Source organism: Tympanuchus pallidicinctus, unplaced genomic scaffold (assembly GCF_026119805.1).
Source record: "Tympanuchus pallidicinctus isolate F22 unplaced genomic scaffold, pur_lepc_1.0 scaffold1, whole genome shotgun sequence".
NCBI classification, from domain to species: Eukaryota; Metazoa; Chordata; class Aves; order Galliformes; family Phasianidae; genus Tympanuchus; species Tympanuchus pallidicinctus.
In genome coordinates, this window is record NW_026294618.1 from 52015571 (window position 1) to 52038166 (window position 22596).

Here is a 22596-nt window from a genome sequence, read left to right on the forward strand (position 1 = left end):
TACAGTGCTGGCTTATTTTAGTGAGTTTACTAAGTGAGAATCACCAACAGGTAAAATGAGTAGAATTCACTGCAGCAATATCTATTTTTTTCTGAGTAAATTGTGTACAGTGTAAGACTACTAAAAAAACTAACTTCGTGACTTCAGTAAGACTTTTGGTATCATCACCCACAGCCTTCTTTTTTGAAATTGTTCTGAGGAGAATTGCACACGTAGGTACATTGAAAATTGGCTGGATTTCTGGACCTAAGAAAAATTTTACATACAGTTGGTAGCCAGCAAGTAGAATACACCAAGGCTCATGTCTCAATAGTAGAAATACAGTCTGTGTGCTGCTTGAAAACTGAAGATACAAAGTCATGAATTCCAGCAAGGGCATGGGAGATGGTAAGAACATGAAGGGGAACAACCCCAAGAGTTAGTACAATTTGGGAGGTAAAATGCTGAATAGGTATCTACTGAAAAGCACATATAGGTTATGGGAGATGACAAATCAAATATAAGCCAACTTTTCACTTTCATTGTGAATCAGAAAATCCTCTTGGTTTGAGATGAGATTGGCTAGCAGATCAAGGGAAGTCTCATCCTAAGGTGTTGCACTTGAGCTGCAGCAATCTGAGATATGTATAGAGTGGGGGAAGAACTCCTTGAAAGCAACCCTGCAGAGAATGACTTGGAGGTCCTGATGGATGAGAAACTGGACACGAGCAAGCAGTGTGCGCTTGTACCTTGGAAAGCTAACTGTGTTCTGGGCTGCATTAAAAAAGGGGTGGCCAGCAGAGAGAGGATAGTGATTGTCCCCCTCTACTCAGCTCTTGTGAGGCCCCATCTGGAGTACTGCGTCCAGGCCTGGGGTCCCCAGCAGAAGAAACACACAGAAGAGCTCTTGGAACAAGTCCAAAGGAGGACCGCTAAGATGATCAGATGGCTCTCTGGGAAGAAAGGTTGAGGGAACTGGGCTTTTTTAGCTTGGAAAAGAAAAGTCTCTGGGGAGACCTCCTTGTGGCCTTTCCAGTACTTGAAAGGAGCATATAAATAGGAGGGGGAATGACTGGTTACTTGGGTGGATAGTGATAGGACAAGGGAGAATGGTTTTGAACTGAAACAGGAGAGATTTAGGTTAGATGTTAGGAAGATGTTTTTCACTCAGAGGGTGTTGAAGCACTGGAACAGGTTGCCCAGAGAGGTTGTGGATGCCCCATCCCTGAAGGCATTCAATGCCAAGATGGATGAGGCTCTGGACAGTTTGTTCTAGTAGTTGCCCACGAGAGGGGGGTTGGAACTAGATGATCACTGTGGTCCTTTTCAACCCAGGCCATTCTATGATTCTATGTTCCTTCCTCTTCTACTCTGAGTACTTGGAAATGGCAGTTTTAAATTTTGATTTAAAAATAAAGAAGAATAAGAGAAGGACTAAAAAAAAGAGACTTAAGGCAGATGGTCTATAAGTATGCACTGAGGGAGAAGGAACTGGACTCTTCTACTCTGAAGAAGGAAGAAAAGCTGATGGAAAATGTAATAGTAACCCACAGCCACTTCAAAGAGTAATCGCAAATATGGTAGAATCAAGTCCTTTTTGATATTAGCAAAAGGTGTTATAGAATCAACAGATGCATATGGCAACTTGAGAATTTTGGACTGAACATTAGGGAAAAAAATCATTAGGGCAGTCATCAAACAGATTATCCAGAAAAGTTGTGAAATCCTCATTCTTTGACATTATATGTACTGACTAGCTGCTAACATGATCTAGTATTGATCTTCATGGAAGAGGTTTCCGAAAATGGCCTTAAGAGATTGCTTATGCAGTTGTGATTCAGGGACTGTCCTGACACGAAGAATAAGCAAAATTCATGGGTAAGTTCAAAAGGTATAATTGCCAGGTAATTATTTCATTAATTAGACAACATTCACTTCATTCTGAGTTAAAGCATAGATTCAACAGAGAAATTATAAAATCAATTAGAGGAATGTACCTCTGGAGACTATTAAGGTCATCTCCTTCTTTAAAGGAGACTGCTGAGGTAATATTTCCAAGGATGAAGATTCTGTAAACAGTGTGAGAACTCCTTGGCCACGGTACTGTTTTTTGGTACATTTGAATAGAACATGTCCTATTCTGTTTTCTAAATACTGATTCATTGGATGGTAGGACCATAAGGAAACTGAAGTGAAATGTTGATAAGCATTTTTCGAGGAAAAAGCTGTTTCTTGGACTGATGAGCAGTACTATGTGTCCTATGTCATCCACAGAAATGGAAAAATAGAAGTTCTTCATTTTTTTTCAGACTTTCTTCAGTGCTTCAGCTCCACTAACCATCTTGGTGTCCCTTTTCTGGATTAGGTGCAGTTTAGTTTAAATCTAGGTTTGGTTAACTTTTAACTTTGACTAACTTTTTTGAAAGACTTACGTATTGGAGGAGGAAGGTCTTTTACAGGGATAATCATTGCCATTGAAACCTGCTGTTATAGCAGGAGAAAATGGACTTGCAAAAGCTCAGAATCTTCTTTATTGGCCCCCACTTAAAGCATTAAAATTTAAGATAAATACAATATATATAATAAGCACGTTTGCTCATAGTTGCACGTGGAAATGAGGTTAAAATGGTAAATCCCCAGGGAAAGTGTTGGTTTCCATTATAAGGTTTGGAAAGTTGATTTTCTTTTTTAGATTGACTTCTTGGTATTACTGTGAAGAAAAGGAGAAGAAAAAAAAAAGAGAGAAAGAGAGAGATCACTGCTTTCATACTGGCGATTTTTTTTCAGTACCTTGGTCTGTATAAAATGGCTTTAAAAGGCTATGAATAAATTAATGCTTATCTAGATTATCTAGGTTTGCTTTTTATTTGGACTAATTGAAAAATGGAAATAAAAGCAATGACATTATAACAGCAAAACATTTCAGCCTTGCTAATACAGTTCAGTGATGTGGAAAACAATCAGATGAAGAGGGTAAAGCTTTTCTCCACAATATTTCCATTAAAGTATGTTTCTCAGCAAGAATATTTAGTACTGTAGCTTAAATGTTCTAACTAGTCAAAACTGATTCCTTTTAAACAAAAGCTTGGATTAATCCAGGCAGTTTCATGAGGACATATTGTTTTCTTATCAGTCATTTATTTAGCCTGCTGTATCCAAAGTACCATTTGATCTTTCTGTGTATGCAATTATCAGTAAGGAGCCAGTGGATGCTAAAAGTTACCTAGTGGTAACTCCTTCAACTTATACCATTATTAATATTGTTCCATTTTCTTTTTCTTATTATAGCCTGTTAATTAAAGCTTCCATTATTTTTAATGTTCTCTCTATTCTAGGCCAATGTGGAAGGTGTCCACTGTGACAGGTGCAAGTCTGGCACATTTGGCCTCTCTGCCAGAAACCCACTTGGCTGCAGCAGCTGCTATTGCTTTGGCTTGACTACACAGTGCAGTGAGGCAAAGGGGCTTATCCGCATGTGGGTGAGTAGGGAACTGCTGAGCCATGTAATGAAATAATGTTGTTTCCTGCTGGCATATTTTAATCAAGCACTGAGAATTAGCTAGAAAATAGCCAAACATTTTAGCAGTCATTTTCCTCTTTATAATTTGAGAGAAGAGTAGTATCTTCCATTAGAATACCAGGGTCAAAGCATTACAAGTAAGTAGCTAAGAAAACTAGTGACATGTTAGCAGATACCAAGTCAATGTAAAGCTGTTAAAATCTGGGAGCAGACAAGTTAGTCTGTCTGTGTATGGGGAAATGATGCATTTCAGTGCATTGTAACATAATCCCTGATATGTGATACACAGTTTATCCACATGTATTCAAGGGTCATAGATACTTGTCCAGGATAGATTTGCTATGGTCCAATCTTTTTATTTCCATTACTTTTCCTAAAATTGTTATTTTTAAAAGTGCTTAGTGAAGATGCTGCCATGTTTAGATCTGGGAATGGAAATCCCTTGGAGAAAAAAAAAGAGCTCTCCACCTTCATGTGTAAAAGGATCTTGAGACCTATGTTAGACTGTCAAGTAAGACAGACTGAATGTCTCCAATTGATACAATGAGTGCAAAACACACACTGAGATCACTACCGTCCATCACATCACATGTGGCAGCAAAAAGAAATAGCACTGTTTAAACCTCCTGATGATCTGGTTTGTCTCAGTTAATTTCCTCTCATATTTATACTCACATCTAAGCAAGTGTGTGTACACAGCTCATCTGGTTTTTGTCTCTGTGATGTAATACAGAATTGGAATTGATTCAGAGTTTTGATTGACACTGAATTCTTCCAGCGAAGAATCTTGTCCTATATGACAATAAGACTTCTCAGAAATTCAAATGTGTTGACCCCTTTCTTGATGTCTCAAATACAGCTATGTCAGGAAAACAGGAAATCTCACACAGGGCTAGCAATTGCCAGGGGTGTTTCTTGTCCAGTCAGTCCACACTGTAAATGGAAATAATGAAATACCGTAAATACAGCACAGAGCTTGGGAGAATTTCTCACAACCTGATTCCAAACCCTTGAACATCCTGTTGATGGACTGACTGTTAGGAATAAGATTTTACATTAGTTTTCTTTTCTTTCCTCACTCTTTAGGAGGCAGCAATTTTGATATTGGTCCTTTTTGTGTTCACACATTTCCTGTGATACTTCTGTCTGAATAGAATTACTAAGACACACGTTAGAGTTTTTGATCAAAATTACCCATAACATTGCATGGAGGTACAAAGGGTCAGATGTTGTGTTCCACAGTCAAGTGTTCATGAGAAGTATGCTGCATTGTAATTCATTTTTCTCCTACTTAGAACAGAGGAAGCCCAAGACTAGAATAGTACTATGAAAATAATATAATCATATTAATGTAATTAATGGGATCTCACTTAAGAAACTTAGTCAGTGCTAATACATTCTTTTTAGATCAAGGGCAGAGTGCAAAATGCTTGAAAAAGACATCTTTATTATCAGTATTTCTCCATACCTGTTTTTTGACAAGTAGTTAGTGATGAGAAATGAAAAACAACTACATATGTGTATGTATGCATTTATGTGTATGTATGCATTTATGTGTATGTATGTGTTTTAAAGTGTTAAAAATTAAAGACAAACACTTATTTCCTTCGTGGGGAGAAATAGATTTGATTTTCTTATTATTATTTTGAATTTACATAGGTGACCTTGAGGCCAGAGCAAATGGTTCTACCACTGGTGGATGAAAACCTTCACCAAAGCACTCTTTCAGGGATTGCATTCCAGCCTCCTGAAATAGTAGCAAATATAGAGCAGGTGATGCAGATTCTTCGTTCAGAACCTGTTTACTGGAGGCTTCCAGAGCAGTTTGAAGGACGAAAGGTAAACATTAAAATCCACTGAATATGTAGTGGCTTTTTTTTTTTTTTAATTATTTTTTATATTTGTATTTTACAATACATTTGTTTCTCATCTTCTGGGCATGTCATTACACTGTGGAAAGAACTTGTCTCCAGTATCATGGAAATCTATTAGTCTGTAACATCAACATTATTTTATAATAGACAGTTACTGTCAGTAACATGTGTGAGTTTTCTACTGGACAAATTTTCTCATAAAAACCTTACTTAAGTAAAGTAAGCTTCATTAACTAATATATTTCTTGCAACTTTTTGTTTTTCTCCATTTTGCCACTTCTATAAAATGCCATGTATTTTTAAGTTATGCAGGAGAAAATGAATGAAATAAACCTCCTATTGGAGGCTTATTATTATGCACCATGGTGCTGATATTTATTTTATATTTTTGGTACTCTTTGGTTGAAGAGAGTTTACATGTGCCTTGCTCTAGACATAAATAATTGGGAATGCAAAGACAAATAAAATGAAAGAACAAGCACTTTTTTTTGTTTGTTTTTAATAGCACTGTAGAATAACAAATTACTGATCAGTCCTTTCAAGCGCAGCCCCTATCCCCAGATGATTCTGCAAGCATGTAGTGCTATTTTGTATCACACATGCATTAATCAGGTTGTGTACAGGTGCTGAATGTATCTAGCTCCTACGTATGCCCTGAGAATTATTTTTAGCCAAAAATGAGATTTATTTTTGTACTTTGTGTTTTGCTTTGTTAGCTGACTGCATATGGAGGGAAACTAAAATATGCAATCTACTTTGAAGCACGGGAAGAAACAGGTTTTACTACTTACTACCCCCAAGTGATCATCAGAGGTGGCCCTCCCACTCATACAAGAATTATTGTCCGGCACATGGCTGCCCCTCTGATTGGACAGCTAACAAGGCATGAGATAGAGCTGACAGAGGTAATGTTCCTATCTGCTCTTTCACCTTATCATAAGCACTGGGTACTGTTTAATAGTCCTAATAATCTGGTTTTTTTTTCTTACTGTTTTTCAGCACGAATGGGAATATTATGGTGATAGCCAAAGAGTGAGAAACATTGTACCCTGGGAATATCAGGATGACCCAACAGTAAACAAGACCATATCTCAGGCAGATTTCACATGGAAACATTATGCAGATGACTCAAGGCCGAGTAGAGTTGTATCCCGGGAAGACTTCCTGAATGTGCTGTATGATGTGCATTACATTCTTATTAAGGCTACTCATGGCAACATCATGAGGCAAAGCAGGTAACTGCTTCATACAGTGGTCTGAAATAGTGTAGTAGTCAGAGATAAAGCGATAGAACTTCCTAACAGAATTTTTATTCAAATCATAAGCAGCTACTGAGAAGAGTGGAAGGATTTAGTATTCAGCATAACAAAAGACTGAGGGAAATGAATATCTATTTGGTAGAAAATTTAAATCATCATAAGTAAACAAAATCTGTATTTTCTGGACCCTTTAATGGAAAACACATGTAAGTATACACATCCTGAAACAATCCAGAAGTATTTTTGAATAAATATCTTCTTTTTGGAAATATGCTGTTGTAATTAAACATAAATGAAAGAATTTTCTCTTGCAAGTTGAAACTAACTTAAACAGTAAAAAGGAACAGTGTGTTCCTTTAACAAAATGGAACTTAATCCACTATATTATATTCAATATTTTCTTTTTTACTTATTCATTAATAAGTGTGATGATTAAAGAGAATGCCTACTAAATTTGAAGTGGGCAAGAAATTAGAAAGCAGTATAAATATATTGGATGGCAAAATAATAGGCACTGTACCAAAATTGGGCTGCAATCTAAAGGTCAAGCATAAGATTTTAAGCTTTGAAAGAAGTAGTCAGTTAAACAAAATAGATAAACAAGGAACAACTTCTTAGTTACCTATTTTTCGAAAAGAGATCTGTTGTTTACAACATACTGCCAGATGAATGTGATTCAGTAATGGTATTGTCTAAAAATGTAAATATTGTACCTGAAATATAAGCAGGAACATTCTGCGAAGTACAAAGAATTAATCTTTTAATTAAAACCAACACCAGTAAAGTCAAAGCATCCAGTTTGGGATACTCTGATTCAAGAAATAATGATTAAAGCATTCTGAGAAGAGTGAACAACATCAGAGATCACAAAACGTGGTCTGTGATGGAAGATGTAAAGAACCAAACTTGTGCAGAAGTTAGACATTTTCTTAAGATGCGTAAAATGTTGCCACAAAAAGAAAGAAAAGAATTAATTCTCTGTTTTCAAGGTGTTCACATTTAAAAAAGAAATGAGCTTCATCTTCATAATGAAAGATTTGCATTGGACATATGAAAAAATTTCCTGGGGGTAAAGAAGTTCTGCAATAGACTGTGTAGACTATTCTTGAATTTTTTGATGAGGAAATTGTTATATAAGCAAAAAATGTAATAGCAAGGAAGCAGAGATAATTGGAGATAAACCCGAGAGATCTCCAGAAGTCCTTACTATGATAGAAGTCATAGAAGTGATAGGCTAAAATTATTTCTAGATTGTTAGGTTACAAATTTGTCTATAAGAACATTGCCTTTGGAGCTCATGAGAGTGAATAGTAGGAACAGGTATAATGCATCTTTGCAGTACTAACAGGAAACATAGAAATTGAATTTGAGTCTGACTTGCACTAGGCAGATGCTAAGTATTAATAACAGATGCCATAAAAGTTTTACACTGAGATTTCATTTGTTTTTGGCATAATCTGTTTAGAATGCTGTATTACAACTATAAGGAATACCTATGGAAAAGAGGTATGTAACTCCAATATAACATGGAAAAATTTGAGGAGTATTCTCCATGTATTGTATCTGCTTTAGCTCACCCTTCCCTGCAGGAACTGCAGATTCTAGGTCAGCTGAGGAAGAAAAATCTGAATGCTATCTGAGTTCGAGGATTACAATAAAAGTTATTCAAATGGACTTCCAGCTTAATGATTTTGTTCTGAGATTCATGAGATAATCATACCTGAGCTACACTTGCATTGTAGTATACCATTATTTCATCAGGGTTACCTAGTTAATGAGGCATGTAACAGAACAGAGAATGACTTCTGTTTCAGGGCAGGTTTGCAGAGTGGCACTTACCAAACCAAAATTGATTTTTATAGCATCACATTTCACAGTGTAACATTTTATATGATAGCAGGACTTAGTGAATAGTTCAGTTGTTTTCTCTGACAACTCTCCATCTGAAGTCAAAACCTGTAACAGAACATCAGTCTGGATTTTGTAGGTGGTTATATTGCAACAGATTTTTATGATCTACATATATTTATGTAAGTAACGCTCATCCCATGACATTTGAGTCTTTAAGCAGAAAATAATCATCAGGAGTATATGATAATTCTTTTTCAAGGCAGTACCTTGACTGATTTTTAAGGCAGTTTTGCTTAAGATCACAAAGTACATTCCTCAGAATGTTCATAGAAACTAGTGGGATATTAACTTGAGTAAGAATTGAAAGCTTATATTAAAAGCAGGCTGTGAGACCCTCTAGAGGACAGTATTTAGGTATGTGCTCTACTTTAAACAAATGTTTAAATAGTGTCTTATACTTTCTAAATAAGGTTCTAAACTGGTAAAACTTCTCTTTCTGACTGTGCATAATAGAAAAGTATAAGGTAAAGAAAATGAGGATGGGATTGAGAACATACCATATGTGATGTTCTTTTATTTCAGTTTCAGATTAAAAAGATGTATATAAATGATAAGCTATAGGAAAAGCATTTAAAATTCAAATTAGTATCAGAAGCTGAGAAAAGAAAAATAGCTTAGTCCCAGTATTGGCAATGTATTAGTTCTATTGCATAGCAGCAATGCTAATGTTTCAGGCTTGGTTGGGTTTTTTTGCTGTTTTTTGTTTGTTTGTTTTACTTTTGCTTCAGAGCTGCAGCATTACTAGTGATTTAGAGATTTCTGTTCAGAATATAAAGCCACAATTTTTCTCCCGTAGTGTTCATTTTGTTGTCCTCATTTTCACATTCAGTACTGTATGTTGAAACATTTCTTTCATTAGATTTTGCTTTTCAGGCAACCAGGCTGTGATAATAAATTAGTTTCAATTGGAAATACACTTTCAATTTGACTGTTTTGAATTATTTCAATATCCCCAACACTGATCAGGTAGCAGCTAGTCTGCTTCCTATTAGCCATGTTCCAAGAGCCAGCCAAGCCTGACAGTCCTTAAGAAACATTTTCACAGAAACAACATGTAACTTTGTGAGCATATTATTATGTAAACTCAACTTTCTGACCAAAAATAGTTTTTTGCAGCACACCGACCATTGCCTCAGCCTTGAAGATGATGGGGAGGCAAATTTCATTTAGTTTTTCCATTTAATGTACAGAGATCTCAATGTAAGTTTGTATTGACACATCAGATCTAAATCATAGAATCACAAGGTTGGAAATGACCTATGAGATCATCTAGTCCAACCATCTCCTCATCACCATTGCCACTACAAGCACTAAACCATATCACGCAGCACGTCATCCAGACGCCTCTTGAACACTGCCAGGGACGGCGACTCCACCACCTCCCTGGGCAGCCATTCCAGTGCCTGACCATTCTCTGAGAGAAAAAGTTATTCCTTATGTCTAAATGCTTTTGCCCTCTTCAGTCTTCTTTTTTGATCTGGCTTCATTTATTTGTTCTTTCAATTTCTTTGCTCTACTGAACTCATTTCTTCAAGTAGTAAGAAGAGAGCCCAGGGTTAAAGTTTCTAGATGATTTGGAGATTTTGCATTCACACAGGATATTAAAAGGTACATCTCTATTCAACTAAGTTCAGTCTCAAAAGTCTTGTTTATTTCAACAGTGAGCTTTTACTTTTCCCATAGTCACGTTGGCAGTGGTTCCTATGGGCCAAAGTGCCAGTGCAACTCAGTAATCAGTGTTTGGGAGTAAATGAGTTGACTGTGAATGTGAACAAGAGATGAGCATTTCTTTGACTTTCTCTACATTAAACCTATGCACAGGCACATATATAGGCTGTAGCAGCACTATCTATAATTATTCAGCTAATTATTCACAAGCTTTTTGACATTTTCTCTTATGTGGACATTATGTTGGAGTCCCCCATTCTGCCCTTCTTATTTATCAATGATTTTCAGTAGTGGAGAGGTCAGAGTTATCGGGAGGCAAGGATATTATTAACACAAACAAGTATTTCAAAAGTTACTACCATGAAACATACCCTTTTTGATAATACTGGATGGTTCTGTAGTGGGATTTTTTGTTTGTTTGTTTGCTTTAAATTGTTTGCTAGATTTCAATTATCTAGATGATCCTACAGATTAAAAAAAAAAAAAAGTTATCTGACTACAGATCTTAAAATTCCTGAAAGGGAAAAAAAAAAAAAAAAAAAGCAAATGTAACCTGTGCTTCAAAGTCTGTTTAGCAGCTTATTAGGCTGCTTTATTTGCTGGATATATATTTTATTTTATTTTAATAGTTGCCTCATTAAAAGCTCATTTAGTGAACAATTTTATTGCTGTACCTGTCATGAATTGGAACTGCATTTAATGTGTGTCTTCGATTTCTTAATGAGTCCCTCTGAATGAAAAATCAGATTTGAGCTATTGTTAATAGTTTCACTAAAAAGAGATGAAGGGAAAAAAAAGCATTAGGAATAGCAAAAATGTGCTCTTTTATCTCCTATAAGCCAGAAAGCCTACAGAAAGCCAAGTAAGGCAATATTCCACCGTACAAGATGAACTGGTTTTGAGTTAGTGGTTCACTACTCTTACTGAAGATGGTTGCTCCCTTTTTCTTTCAGGATTTCTGAGATCTCAATGGAAGTTGCTGAAGGTGGCATTGTTTCTGGAATGACTCCTCAGGCTAACTTGATTGAGCAATGTGACTGCCCACTGGGTTACTCTGGTTTGTCTTGTGAGGTACATTAATAATTTTACTTTCAGTAGAAGTATTTCTGCCCTCTATGTTCCAATTCTTAGTAAGGTGTGACTAGCAATTATTGTGTGGATTCAGTTAACTGAGATAGATGTTCTCAATATCTATCTTACAAGGAATTTTAGCCCTTTTTTTTCCTATTAAGTAAATACGAGTCACAGTGTGTGAATGAGGCTGACCAAGTTGTTTTGGGCAAATGAGAGCTTAATACTATTGTATTTATGTACAACACATTGTACTATGTTGTTGTGTTTTAGTGAGGCCATTATATGCAATACATCTATAATACCATGTCTGTCTATAGACGGAACTATAGGCATCATTTTATCAAGGCCATGATTCATAGCATCTGTGGAGAAGCACAAAATGCAAGAAGTCTCTATGTCCACACACCTGAATGCATGTAAATGCACACGCACAAGAAATTCAACTAAATTTGCTCTAAAGTACAGTTGAAGTGACTTCTTCTTTTGTTGTTGGTTTTGTTGTTGGGTTTTGGTTGTCTGGGTTGTTTTTTTTTCAAACTACTAAAATAGACTACGTTTTCCCAGGAAAACATATGATAATGTAATTAGAACTTTATTTCAATTCACACCAGGGGCTAGAATAAATATATCAGTTGCAGCCTTCATACTTTGTGCCTAATTGTGCAATCTTCACATGCTCATAACTTAGTTTATTTTTAGTGTTCTTGGTAAAGCTTATGGTATGTTTTTGAAAGATTTATTTAATTTCAACATGGAAAAAGCATTTGATAACGAGGCATTTTTTAAGCAAATGCTGAAAGAGTGCATGTATCTATTTCATGGTTTATCCTGCAATTCCATTGTGAGGACTAAGTGCAGAATGTTTTTTACTAGAAAGTGAAAAAAAATAGAAATTTCCTATATTGTTTTTCTCTTAATTCAGAAGCAGGCTGAAAAAACAGTGGTAAGAGTTTTCCTTGTGGCTACTTCTAAAAAACTTCCAAGCTAACGATGAAAAATATAGTCAACTACTTCATGTTTTGTAAATGTTCCATTTCATCTCAGAGATGCTTGCATCAAAATAGATGACAAGAATGTCTGCTGCCTATCAGAAGAAAAAATACAGCTAGAGGTTAGACTTTATTTTGAGAATGTACCATATATTTTTACCCCAATCCTAAAGTCACTGAACTTGTAAACCTGTGCTACGTAATATTTTATATTTGGACAAGGACTTCTTTGGGGATGAACAGAGAAAAAAAATTAATAAATTATAGTAAGAAACAAAATTACTTTCATATGAGTTTATTTATCTAAATTGGAATTCCTTGCAAACCATGAAAAAGCAGATAGACTCTTTCTATGCTTCAGGGATCTTAATGTAGTCTAAGTCAAAATAAAGGAGAAAAGCAGAAGTGAGTTAACTTGCTTTCCATGTGATCAAAAGAAAATAATTGTGTTTATGCTTTTTTCATGACTTACTCCTGGATGTTTTGGCAATGATTATAAAACTGTCAGAGTGGAGTTGTATGAATACAACAGAGTATGTCAGGCAGGACTTGATTGGAGAATCCAGATTTTGATAATAAAACATTACTTACTCCAAATTCTCTTTTCTTTATTTTGTATCCACTGTATTGCTGTATGGGAAGGTTCCAAAAGCACAAATTGAGGTCAGTGGTAGGAAACAGCCACATTGGTCTATCCTAGAGGGTACTGGGGGTTTATACATGGGATGAGTGACTTACCCTAATAGCCTAAAATATCAAAATGGACTTGTTTCCAATTTTATGCTTTCTGGGAGTTATGTAGACACTTTAATACGTTTGCATAATAAGCCTGAAATAAAGATCAAATGCTGGATTTTGTGTGTGTCAGCATCACTAACAATATTTGAGTTACTCCTAAAATTTTATTGCCAAACTTGGGTGGGAGAGACTCTGACAGATAAATAAGATATGGGGCTAATAGTCTCAAGATGTGGAAAACCTTTAATATTTCAAATTCTCTACTTTTATAGACTTTACCTTATATAGCTATAAATAATGCAGCCATGCAGTCATTTTTTGATTGTCATCTGGTTTTTGCTTGTTATCCATCAGGCAGTATGTAGGCAGATATTAGCTTGTCAAACCTGAAAAACTCACCAAGGGTGAAGGAAACGGAATCTCATGCTTTCTCTCCACAGTCCATGCAAAAATTTTTTATTAAAAACAAACCTTATTCTTAAGAAATGAAAGGAAGTTTTCTTGATGCACAGTGAGAGCAGTGAGGTGTTTGGCATTTGAATGAAAGGCCTCTCAAGCTGTAATATGAAAAGTCTGGTGCCAGTGGAGTGCTCCAGGGAGTTTTCAGCACTGTTTCCAATTAGGGCTGGCTCTTGTTATCTGCAAAGTGCTGTATATTGTTTGTAACACAGGTGGAAGTCTGTCAGGTTCTTTTCACATCTTGTAAAAACTGGTGATTGGGAAGATAAGCTTGCAATGCTCCCTATACTCCGTTCACTCTGTAATGGTCTGTTTTCCTGTGCATCTTTTTTTATTTCAGTCGTGCTCTCCAGGATTTTACAGGCTTCCAGTCTCACATGGAGGAAGGATAACTAGTCAGTCCCTAGGTGCCTGTGTTGTGTGTCAATGTCATGGGCACAGTGCTACGTGTGACCCTGAAACATCAGTTTGTCAGGTACATTTGTGAACTTAATATAGGTTAATCTTGTGTAAATGAACCAAATTAAAATAGAGGATGATAATTTAATCCAGTTTTACTTAAATTGTTGCCAATTTACTGAATGGAAAAAGTGAACTGTTCATCTTGAAAGTTTTCTTTTTGTCTAATTTAAGATTATGCAGTACTTTCTTGCTTCTGAATTGTTACTTATGTAAAAGCCTGACTGCCTGCAGATTAATAATCTGCAAAGTTGCATGTGTCTTTCAATAAACACAATGTTGCTCTTAAATGTAATAACACACACGACCTGATACAGGAAAATTGACTTTTAATTGATCATTTTCCCTCCTTCAGTGACTAGAACATAAAGGGATGAATGGGTTAAAAGATTCCTTATGATACATTTGGCCAGCTACAGATCTCCATTCATTCACCTTGTAAGGCCATATGTATCACAGCACACGTTTGATAGATGTTCAAAGCAAGTGGCCCCGCTGTGAATTATATCAGGAGTGATATATATAACTATAACAGTTATAATATATATCAATATATCAATATATAAAATAACAGTAAATTATAACTTTGAATCTCAATTCATTTGAATCCCTAAGATTGGGAGCAGAATGTTGTCTGCTTTTTTTGTAATTATCAAATGCTGCTTTCATTCTGGCTCATTTCTCTGCAGAATTGTCAGCACAATACTGCCGGTCAGCACTGTGAGAGATGTGCACTGGGATTTTATGGCATTGTCCGAGGATCTCCAGAGGACTGCCAGCCTTGTGCTTGTCCCCTATCCATTTCCAGTAACAAGTAAGCATGCAAATGTATGACAAAGAATTACCTTTCCAGTAAGCAATAACTTCATTTAGGGCTCACTGTGTCTTCTTTCAAATGGCTGCAGGAGGACTGCATCACAGAGAGTCGTACTAAAATGTTTTGTATCTACTCACTGCTAATTGATCTTCCCTTAAATGTCAGAAATTGCTCCCTTGTTAATTTTTGATTAATAAATTAGTAAGTGGTAGAAAATGCAATATTCAACAGATAATGAATGTGTGTTATAGAGGTATTCTCAGCTAGATCAGAATTCAAGTACAATATGGCCACAAAGGAGCTATAAAAAGCCCTATGCTCATATTTTATGTGGGTTATAAATGTATTACAGTGCTTTTCTTGCTCCACTATGGAATTTATTGATTCCTTATTTAATGTTACATGAGTTTTAGATGATTTTTGAAAGATAGAATAATTTAAAAGCAATATAGTTATTGCAGTATAAATTTTATTGGTCGATTTATGCTAATGAGCTTGGCTATGATATTTCTGCATGTGTTCCTAATAGATGATGCTTTAGCACTTGAGATTTGTTTCCTGCTTTGCTGAAAAGCTCTTAGCATTATTTGGAATCGTATCATAGTTCTGCTCTGCAAAGGTTTGTGTTTAATGATTGTTCCATTGGAAGGTTGCAAGTGTTCTTTAAAATCATTTTTTTCTGTGTTTTGATTGACCTTTAGGATGTTTTGGGAGTATTTCAGTCAGTGTATCTTTGAAGTGTTGTGGTTTTTTTTTTTTTCCCTCTGTCTTCATTTTATCATTTTTAAATGGTTTGAAGTTTTCTTTTTTCTTTTTTTAAATTTTTTTTTGAAGCAGGGCATTTGTTTTGCAAACATCCATTGCTAAACACATTGTGATCTTTTCTCCAAAGCAAGTACTTTTTACGAAAAATTTCAAACCGAAAAATTTCAAACCTTGTAAAAACCAAAAAGAAAGCAACCAAAAGAATTATAAAAAGGGATTAAGAAAGTTCCCCTCATCTTAGAAAATTAGAGCATAGTCTTGACTATGGACTTTTCTTTTTTGTTGTTGTTGTTGTCTCTTTTTTCACAAGCATGTTTTCTGTTACAGCTTGGTTATTTGTTTTACTTACTGATGTCAGCAAAAGGCATCCAAGTCACAGAGAGTAAGACTAACTTCTGTGTGTGCCTTGGGTGAATAGGCAAACTACAGAGCTGCCTCAGGATGAGAGAAGGATGGTAAACAAAGTACCTGTTCTTCTTGCAGCCATACTGTCTGCATGAGCCTAGAAGTTGTCAGGGTCACGATTGTATAAAAGTGATCTTCTGGCCTTTTTTGTTTAAATGTTGTTGTAGGAGATAAGTGAATAAAACTTATGAGCTTAGTAGAAACATGCTATGCTACTATCATAGTCATTCAGTTTTGTAGTGGTTGTCTGAAGAGGACACAGATGTGAGCATGTCCAGAAACAGAGCTCCTTATTTTTGTACTGCTTTGCTAAGATGTCTGTAGGCAGGAGGGTGGGGCTTACTGCTTCTGTAGCTGTAAATCAACAATTTAAATACATGTAGAGTCAATGAACAGAAACAGAAAGCATCAGAAAAATATACACCCCACACATGTTAAAAATGGAGATCACCACAGATTTTAATGAATATGTCAATCTGTCTGTACATTTCCATGTTTCCACTGTTGATAGATGATTCCTGAAGAGTTGGCATAGATTCCATGCCTAACTAGGTGGGATAAATCTATTCCATAAAGCTATATTATTAGGCAGAAAACCATAGTATCACGCATAAAATTTGTACTATTTGTGTAGCTCAGTAAAAGCTCTGAAAAATACTAGTGAAGGGAAAAAAAAGAATTAAAATAACTAAATGCAAGTATTCCATGGTAGCTGATTAATCATAATCTGCATGAAATGCACATAGCTAATAAGCTGTCTTATTTGTTTATTATGCCGTGGCTGACATGATAATATTTGTGAATGTGTGATGCAATTATTTTTATTTATGAAATTTTACAGAATTCCATTGAAGTTTTAAGTTTTAAATACTGTTTTATAGTTTTGTATAAAGCAAAGAGAATGAACTGTTTATAGGAGTGTGGATCAATTGTAATGGAGCTGAAAATTTGTTGGATAATGAATGTGCGAGTAGTAGATCAATTTGTTTATATTTTTTGCAGGAGTGTAATTTTATTACTCATTCGAGCACTATTGATTTAATGCAGTATAAGCAAGTTATGATAGGATGCTGACTGTACTGTACAAGAAGGAACTCTAGGTTTGCCACTAGCAATCTCTGCTTTTCTGGCTCTACTTCCTCAAATAGTTGAGTGATTTTCACAGTATTTATATTCTGTTTCTTTTTACCTCTCAGCACTGTTTTTCTGTTTTTATAACTGTGTAGGTACTTAATACACAAATGTTAATGCAGCATCCTACTTTACACAGTTCCCATGGGTACACACTGATGTCACTAGTTATTCATATATATATCATGACTTAATAAAAATAAGTTGCTGTCATCTTTGATTAAAATATGACCATTCCTTAATCATGAAGAAGATAGTTTTTAGATTGTTCAGACTGTAGGCAGTCTTTTGTCTTCCTTATATTCAAACTAGCATTAAATAAGATTGGAAGGACTAGATATCTGATGGCTCAGTTTCTTAATTCCATCTTGCACATCCTTTCCTTAAGTTTGCTTTCTTGATCACTGTGAGTGACAGCACCATTCAGCCTTGCAGTCCTACAACATGGGTATTGCTGACTCACATGCCTCTTTGGATTCCCATCTTTTTGATTCTGCCCTTCTGGCATCTGTCTAAATTTTGCCAGAAGTTTGCAGAATTCTTGAAAAAGAAGAATGTCTCACAGGTAGCACATAAGAAACTGCTGTCATTTGCATTGAAACATAAAGCTTGCCACTGACCCTCCTACAGCACAAGCTATATGATGCAACAAAGCACAAACAGTTACTTTTTCATTTGCTTTTGCTTTAGTTTTAGCCCTTCTTGTGTTGTGGAAGGACCTAGTGATTATCGGTGTACTGCATGCCCACCTGGATATGAAGGCCAGTATTGTGAAAGGTAGGATGAATGAAAAAAGAGGCAAGTAACACATGAGTGAGGGAAAGCAATGTCCTTCAGTGCTATGAGTGTATGTTTATTGATGTTTAAATGCATACTTTCAAATAAGTTATTTGCTTTTTAAATATTATTCAAACTCAGCTGCAAAAGACCATTCCTACATACTGTGAATTGTGTTACTTATACCATTGATATAGTCTTAGTCTTTGTTTTTTTCCCCTGGACCACAGAAGTAAATACATATGTGTATATATACTACTTTTATCTAAAATTACATGCAATGCTTAATAGCATGACTTAATGTCATCCTTATCCTTTATTCAAGTGATTATATTGTCCCCATGACACTAACTGCAAAAAACATTTATATGTAAATATATTGATGGCAAAACTGAAAACTAGCAATCCAGAAGATAGCTATTGTCTCATCCATAGCAACACTATAGGATTATGATCTCACAGAACTATAGAATCATTAGAATTGGAAAATACCTCTAAGATCATCTAGTCCAACTGTTCACCAACAGCAATATTGCCCACTAACTGTGTCCTCAAGTACTACATCTACCCATTCCTTAAACACCTCGAGAACGGTGACTCCATCACTTCCCTTAGCAGTCCATTCCTATGCTTATTCACTCTTTCTGGGGATAAATTTTTCCTAATATCCAATTTGAACCTCCTTTGTTGCAACTAGAGGTTGTTCTCTCATTCTGTCGCTAGTTTTGCAAGAGAAGAGGATGACCCGCACTATGTCACAACCTCTTTTCCAGATGGTTGTAGAGAGCCATAAGGTTTCCCCTGAGCCTCCTCTTCTCCAAACTAAACAATCTCCATTCCCTCAGCCTCTCTGTGTAATGCTTGTGCTCCAGAACCCTTACCAACTTTAATGTCCCTGTCTGGACATGCTCCAGGGCCTTGATTCCTCTCTTGTAATAGGGGACCAAAAACTGTACACAGCACTTGAGGTGCAGCTGTACCAGAGCTGAGTACAGGCCAACAGTCACCTTCCTGGTCCTGCTGACCGTGCTATTTCTGATACAAGGCAAGATGCCATTGGCTTTCTTGGCAACCTGGGCAAACTACTGTCTCATCTTCAGCCAAATGACAACCAGCACCCCCAGATCTTTTTCTCCATGCTGCTTTTCAGCCATTCTGCCCCAAGCCATGCGTTGCATGGGGTTGTTTTGACTAAACCGCAGGATCCAGCACTTGGTCTTGTTGAACTTCATCCTACTGGCCTCAGCCCAGCAATCGAGCCTGTCCAGATCTGTTTATAGGGTTTTCCTTCCATCAGGCAGATCAGCACTTTCTCCCAACTTGGTGTTGTCTGCAAAATTACTGAGGATTCAATCAATTCCCTCATCCAAATCATCAATAAAGATATTAAACAGGATGGGCCCCAGAACTACCCTTATTTGTCTGTATCTCATTTAATAAGTGACTTCACTTCTAATGCAAAATACAAGCAGTTAATGGAAGGAGAAAAAGATCTATAAATTATACATAGCTAATGCACATACATAGCTAATGTAGGAACTTCTGTGTCATGGCATAATGGAAGTTTAACTGAAATCACTTCTGCATACTTTTTCTGTCTAGACTGCTCCATGTCCTGGTTATGAGATTATGTCCATCATTGTTGCATTGGGGCATCTGCAATATTTTCTCCTACAAATGCATGCTGAGTGATATATTGCCACAGATTTATTTTTTTTTAATGGTTCATGAATTGTTTTTCCCATACTTTTTGTTTACAGTCTCGCTAAGTATTCATTATAATACACTATGCTTCTCTGTTGGCCAAATTTGTTTTTTATTTGCAATGTCTAGATGTTCTCCTGGCTACACAGGAAATCCACAAACCCCAGGAGGATCCTGCCAGGAATGTGAGTGTGATCAGTATGGTTCCATGCCTGTCCCCTGTGACCCTGCCACTGGAGTGTGTACTTGCAAGCCTGGATTCACAGGGTGGAAGTGTGCTGGCTGTGAACATCGACATGCACGTGATGGCATGAAATGCATTTGTACGTATACTAACACAATTTTGGAGAATACACGATTGTTTTCCATATTTCAGAAATTCAATCCTGCTATTGCAGCAGTCAGTTGTGTGGCTTCCTTTGAAAATGCTTGACATGTTTCTTACTACTTTAGCATTCTGGTCTATTTTTTTTCACAAGCCTTGAAATGTTAGGGAAATTCTCAATAATTCTTAAAATGCTCACTGAAAATTGTCAGCAAAACTTGGAAGGATGTTTTTCTTTTGCCTTTTGAAGTCTGTAGTTTTGCTAAGGGTTGGCATCAGTGTTGTGAAAGATAAAATATTTGCTCTTAGTGATTTTTTTAGTGTTGTCCTAAATGTTTAACCAGCAGTTGCAGTGCTTTGTGTCACGAGTCACATAGAGAAACAGGAAAGTTTTTATCAAAGTTTTCTTGGTTATGTTGATTCAATAAACATTTATATTATTTACGAGAACCAAATGTGGCAGCATGAGATATACAGGAACAAATAATATATTTTACTAAAAAAGAAAATAATACCTGATTTAGCCTAAAACATCAGGTTTCATCTTACAGTACTGATATCTTTTGCCCTACCTTTGCTTTTGATATATACTGATTGGTTTGTCTTTTATTATTGTTTGGATTTTTTTCCCATTAATTGAGTAATGCTGTTTTTGAGAACACAGACCTTTTCCTGTTATATTATATGCTTATGTCCAATCAAATAATAATAAAAATCAGGCAGCAAAATTTTTCTAGAATGCATAATAAATCTTGACCAAAAAATAAGGCATTTTCTTTTCCATTCCTCTTCCCCATCTCCCGTACCCTGAGTAGAAACTAATTTTGATATCCTTTCTTTTTTCTTTTCCCCTCAAGGCTAACATTTTTCATTTTAAAATAGAATATAGCTACAGATCCAGTAAGCTCACAGTATGCTATACTTACTATATGCATCTTTAATATATATTGGAACAGAATAATTAACTAGTTTTCACATTTTTTACCTTAAGTTTTATCTACAATAGGATTTAAATTAAAGCTTATTCTATTTTGTAGGGGTTTCGGCCTGTGAGATGTGCATGTAACATCAAGGCAAATAGATATCATACATGCAGCCTCTTTTTCACAGAATGTGGTCAGTCTGTGTCTAAATACCCAGAGGTTTGAGAAGTCTACAGCTCTCTAACATTAAAATCGATTAGTGCAGCCCCGGCAAACTGTAAGCAATTTAAAGACAAATTGGCAAATAGAGAAACACAGGAAGTGCTAAAAATGAATAAAAACATCAAATCTGTCAAAAATGATGTGTGGCTTTTTTGAGTGGATAAGCAGGAGGCTATTAGCCAAGTAAGGCTTTACATAGCCATGTGGGGCTATAGAGTGCAGAACACAGTTTCACTCAGCTTAATTTTTATGATCAGTTCTTGGATAGTGACTTGGGTTTCTAAGTGTGACTACTAAATTCAGTGCTCTCACATTATTGGTCCTGGTCTTAGGTACAATTCTTTTTTGAAAATGAGCAGAGAAATTGCTTGGAATATATACATAAATATTTTTATTAATAATGTGGTGTCAGTTCATTAATGGAAATATGATTGTACTTAAGGAAAATAAAGTTCTAGTGTCCTGCAGTTTGATGTAATTTAGGACTTAATATTCTTTATCTTAAACACTGTTTCAGATTACTTCAAAATGAATGCAAATAGACTAGACTTTCAGAGAAGTAGCTACACATTCAAATCCGTCTCACAGCTTGTGTGCCAAGGACAAATATAATCATGAATTAAGTTCCTAGCTCTTGCAGTTACAAAATTTTTAAATAACTGTTTTCCAGAGTGATACCTGAATGAAAATAATTTTTTTCTACATCTTGAATATCTGTTCAGGACTAATTCCAGGACTAGCCATTGTTTTCAGCCATGGACACTCCTCAGTATGTGTTTTATTCAGGATGGAAGAGTTTCTTTTTATAAAACAGGTTAAGTGAAAGTCTTCATTTGTAGTTTTCCAGTTTGTTAATCAGACCGTTTCATTGTGTGGATAATAAGGTTAAAAATCTCACTATAGATAGGAAAAGCTGTGCGCAGGCAAATCCAATTTTCCACCTTTTTACTTTGAAAGTTGTAGCCCTCTTTAATTTCTGATTTAACTGCAGCATTGTGTGCTGGTTTAAAATGTATCTGCGGTACCTGGAGCAGCATTTTTGTTTCTGCTAGATAATTGATTTTCATCTGAAAAAAAACAATCCTTTGACTTTGTATACAGACATTTCATGTCATTGCTAGAAGGGGGATGCAAATAAAGAGATTTCTTTCTGTAGTTCACAAAAAAAAAAAAAAAAAAAAAAAAAAAAAAAGAGCCATCTAGAGAAGTAGATAGGAGGCACCTAACTCTCCCCTGTAACACAGAAACCAGTCACTATGGCACTATGTCAATAACATCACTGTCATGAATTGCAAAAGCTGCTTTAATATTTCAGTAGAAAATTCATGATTGTTTGCTCTCATTACATGCAATTTATTTTGCTTAAAGATTCCTCGACCTCATATAGCTCTAAATCTGCCTTTGCTAGTGCAGGGCAATACTCCTGGCACAGACTGATCGATAAACCCCTTTTGGAGCACATGTACTGTGCTAGACAAGGGTACTGTGGCAAGGACAAACTTGGTGGAAATCTGTCCATGGTTAACACTATCTCATGTCACAGGCTTCAGACCACAGAGCCCTGTTTTATTTAACTGTTAGAGATACATTGCTGCAG

At 35.9% G+C, this 22596-nt stretch overlaps 1 protein-coding gene across 7 annotated transcripts in view; it reads left to right on the forward strand.

Moving 5' to 3' along the window:
- Positions 1 to 22596, forward strand: part of LAMA2 (laminin subunit alpha 2) — a 322448-nt gene that overhangs the window by 208901 nt on the left and 90951 nt on the right. For 6 of the 7 annotated variants that reach the window (XM_052671093.1, XM_052671082.1, XM_052671039.1 and 3 more), the window contains 9 exons: positions 3315 to 3458; positions 5159 to 5338; positions 6090 to 6278; positions 6373 to 6608; positions 11165 to 11282; positions 13812 to 13946; positions 14620 to 14744; positions 17739 to 17825; positions 19659 to 19852. In XM_052671093.1, coding sequence (XP_052527053.1) covers positions 3315 to 3458; positions 5159 to 5338; positions 6090 to 6278; positions 6373 to 6608; positions 11165 to 11282; positions 13812 to 13946; positions 14620 to 14744; positions 17739 to 17825; positions 19659 to 19852 — 1408 coding nt within the window. The remainder of the gene's footprint in view (positions 1 to 3314; positions 3459 to 5158; positions 5339 to 6089; positions 6279 to 6372; positions 6609 to 11164; positions 11283 to 13811; positions 13947 to 14619; positions 14745 to 17738; positions 17826 to 19658; positions 19853 to 22596) is intronic. The other variant, XM_052671059.1, reaches the window with a different exon arrangement.